Here is a 3,952-nt window from a genome sequence, read left to right as displayed (position 1 = left end):
TTCCAGGACACATTCCCCTGTCCTAATAGTTTCTAGTTTCCTCCCTGTCCCAGAAGGAAGTCCCCACACACCCTGTCACTCACTCCCTTCAACTGTCAGCCTATTCACACAGCAACTTTCTGGTCTGTTGTGGTCTCAGCTTAAACGTTTCCCTAAAGAGCAGCATGTCACAAGTAGAAACTAAAACTCAAATGAAATCCCTAAGTTTTGCAGAAACATCTTCAAGAAAGGCTTTTTATTTACTACCGTCAAATGTGATGTAATAGCACTTGTGGCGAAAAAGACAGAAAGGAGGATCCGGTTGAAGGGTGGGCTAACGAAGCTCCTCTCAGAGAAGACCACCCCCTGGTGGCCACGTGCAGCAAGGGCAGCGACCAAGACTGGAGGGCTGGCTTGGGATCCCTGCAGAAATCCCGCCACTTCTTGAGGATGTCCCCTCAAGCTGCAAAAAGCTACCAGCTGGCAACAACAGATTCTAACGCTGTCTATGACAAGGACTGACTATTGCCCTGAAACTCTCTATAGCCATATTCAGTTCAATCCCACAGGCATTAAGTGTTAAATACTCGAAAGTGTTGGAGAACCGAGTCTCAGGGTGGGAGACACGGGCGGGCAAAGGGAGTGATCGCCATCCGCCAGCTCTCTCCTTTGAGCCTCAGGCCAAAGCAGCTATTTTCCTGATTTGGGGGAATTCAGTGTGGCCTTCACTCTTCCCTCTGCCAGAGCTCCGAGCCCCCAGTTTGCTGCACCGATTGTGTTAACCAGCCCTTTGCTTTTTTTGCCAGCAGACAAGTCACTTCCCTTTTTTCATTTTCATGACATTCAGACCTATATTTTCTTTTGCCCAACACAATTGTTGTGTTTTGCTTTCTAGGAGAGTTGAAATGAGAAACAAAAAAACAAAAACCTGATATCTTGGAAATATAGAGAAAAATGGTGCAGCCCCTCATTCTTTTACTTGCCTTTGTATTAACCTGCGGATGATATAAAACATGTTGCAGGAAGAGCAAGGCAGACTATGTCCAGTAAACCACTGCGTAAAAACTAAGTCATTAAAATTCTTTTTGTTGTTGTTTTTTAAATTTAAAATGAAATAACATGAGTAAGTAAAGGAGAGAAGGCTGTTTCTCCCCGACACAATAGCCGGGGCCTCACCCCCTACATTCTGACCCTCAGACAGATGAACAGACTAAGAAGCCAAAGAGAAATACCCAGACTGAATGGACAACGGAGAGTTGCTTGTTTCTGTGCTGGAAGCTTCCACTGAGAGGCATCATCAGTGAGTCCCCCCAGCCCAGCTCAGAAATGTTGAGTCTAACTAGTGCTCAATAGTTGAAGTAAAAGATTGAACAATAAAAGCTGTGGTGGCAAAATGACAAGTATTTGCTTACTGAAGGTGAAATGATTACAGTTGGGCTATTCCCCTACTTTTGTCTCAAAAGTTGATACAAATTTTGCCCTAAGCATCTGAGGGCTATTGACACTTTGATACCTGCTCAGGAGAGGAGGAGGTCAGCGCTGAGAGCTAGGGTCCCTCACAAAAACACTCCAGGGGTGGAGGGAAGGAATAAGGGGAATTAACTCTTTTGCTAACAAAGAAACCAGTGCCTCCACAGCAGGGGAATTCTAATGTCCTCAGGACAAGGTGAGCCTGCCCTCAGGGAGTGAGTCCAGGAGAGGCTGGGTTGAGGACACTCAGTCACTCCAGAGGAACATGTTAGTAGAGGTGATAACAACCTTGCGTGTGAGGGGTTGCTGAGAAAATAAAATGATCTGGGATTAGAATCTTCACAGCTACATGTCCCAGACCAGAACCGGGCTTCCTGCTGGGGACACTGGCACAGCCTGAGGAGCACTGTAGACGGGTTACAAAATGGCAGGAGGATAGTGTCTGTATTATTAGTCTTGACCCTGAGGCCCCAGTGAAGCATAACTGCATGGACCTGCATCAATTATTTCTAGAATGAAGAGAAACATGCAAGAAACTCATTCACTTACCACCACAAGCCTCTAATGTGAATACAACAGTAATTAAAACCCAGTCCTGGTTCTAAAGAGCTTATTTACCATACGTGGTCTGGTCAGAACCTAGCACGATACAAAAACCCATAGGAATGAAGGAGCCTGTCTCTGTATGAGGTAAAGAGGGTAAAAACCTAGTCCACGATCAAGGCCAAAGTTTCTTTCTAACACAAAGAGCAATGTTCATATATGAAAACATATATGTGAGCAGATGTGTGTATGAGTACCTACATGCCTACATCACTCCAGTCTTTAGGACAAAGACGTTTCTCGTTTGGTTGATAAGTGTCCATTGGGATGGACATATCAGAAGTTTATTGGGAAATAAAGCTTCCATTGCCAACGTAGTATTTTAGATTGATGACATCTTCCTACACAATAAGGAGAATGCATAAATGAAAACAAAAAAAAGGAAGTAGAAGTGGAGAGGATGTTCAGAAAATGAAATTGTCCGCGTTCCCTATTTAAGAGCCATGCTTCGAGGCCGTCCTCAGAGAACCTGGGCCCCGAGGTCCCCCAGCCGCCCAGCTCAGCCCGGCCAGCAGCCCCCTCGGCTTCCCCATGGCTCTCCTGCGCCCTCTGCTGACCGCCCTGGCGCTGCTCACCTGCCGCCCTGGAGGCTCTCTGGGCTGTGCCCTGCCTGGGAGCCACGCGCAGGTTAGCAGGGACAACTTGGTGCTCCTGGGCCAGATGCGGAGACTGTCCCCTTTCTTGTGCCTGCGGGCCAGAAAAGACTTCCGCTTCCCCCGGGAGATGCTGGAGGGCGGCCAGCTCCGGGAGGCCCAGGCCGCCGCCGCCGTCCTGCGGGAGCTGCTCCAGCAGACCTTCAACCTGTTGCACACGGAGCGCTCCTCGGCGGCCTGGAGCCCCGCGCCGCTGCACGGACTCCGCTCTGGCCTCCACCGGCAGCTGGAAGCCCTGGACGCCTGCTTGGTGCAGGCCGCGGGCGAGGGAGAGCGCGCCCCGGGGATGCAAGGCCCTGCCCTGGCCATCAAGAGGTACTTCCAGGACATCCGCGTCTACCTGGAGGACGAGGGATACAGTGACTGCGCCTGGGAAATTGTCAGGCTGGAAATCATGAGAGCCTTGTCCTCCTCGGCGACCTTGCAAGACAGCTTGGCCATCAAGGATGGAGACCTGGGGTCACCTTGAAGTGATTCTCACTGCCTGACGTGCCACATCACCCTGCACTATGTCTGCTCACCTCAAGAGACTCTCACTGCAGCCTTCATTACAGAATTTATTGACTTTAATTCCACAAATAGTTTGTGAGTAGTATTAAACAAGAATATTTAAAAAAAAAAATCCGGCCTCAGGATCATCAGTCCTTAAGAGATGATTGCCCTGATGTTATTCATTTATTGTTTATTATTTATTTATTTATTTATTCATTCATTCTTTTGACTAATTTATATTTATGTTTCCATATAAAGGTTTTGTCTTTACATTGTGTTAAAATATATAAAACATATTCACCTTTTCATTTTATTAACTATGCATTTTGTCTTAATAAATTCTTATCAAAGACAACTTGTTGAGTCTCTTTATTCTTAAAACCTAAGTCCAAGGTGCCCGGGTGATTCAGTCAGTTGGGTGCCCAACTTTCATTTGGGTCGTGATCTCACAGTTCATGAGTTTGAGCCCAGAGTCGGGTTACTGATAAAGGCCCTACTCACTTTTCCACCTTCCCCCGCTTGATGAGAGAGCATCCCTCTCCCTCATCCCAAGCCTCACCATGGTGCCCTTCCCCTGGGTGCAAAACCTCTGTGACCCCAAACAGAGGGACAGTTCCAGAAGGCTTAGCTTTGGACAGATTTCCTTGACGCACAGCAGAGAAGGCTCTAGTAAGATGCTTATACTTTATCAGTGACCTCTCCTCTCTCCTGACAGTATTTTCCTTTCCACGTAAAAAAAGTGAGCATCAGATGTG

At 47.5% G+C, this 3,952-nt stretch overlaps 1 protein-coding gene across 1 annotated transcript; it reads left to right on the top strand.

Moving 5' to 3' along the window:
* The first annotated feature begins 2,583 nt into the window (after nucleotides 1-2,583).
* On the top strand, nucleotides 2,584-3,174 carry LOC115499084 (interferon omega-1-like). Its single transcript, XM_030292811.1, has one exon. The coding sequence runs from the start codon at nucleotides 2,584-2,586 to the stop codon at nucleotides 3,172-3,174; it is 591 nt and encodes a 196-aa protein (XP_030148671.1).
* The last annotated feature ends 778 nt before the right edge of the window (nucleotides 3,175-3,952 follow it).

The sequence above is a fragment of the Lynx canadensis genome, chromosome D4 (assembly GCF_007474595.2).
Source record: "Lynx canadensis isolate LIC74 chromosome D4, mLynCan4.pri.v2, whole genome shotgun sequence".
Lineage (NCBI taxonomy): Eukaryota > Metazoa > Chordata > Mammalia > Carnivora > Felidae > Lynx > Lynx canadensis.
This window is presented reverse-complemented; position numbering and strand designations above follow the sequence as displayed.

Bases quoted from the DNA above. Each gene is read 5' to 3' on its own strand.
- LOC115499084 (XM_030292811.1), top strand. From the start codon at position 2,584: ATGGCTCTCCTGCGCCCTCTGCTGACCGCCCTGGCGCTGCTCACCTGC.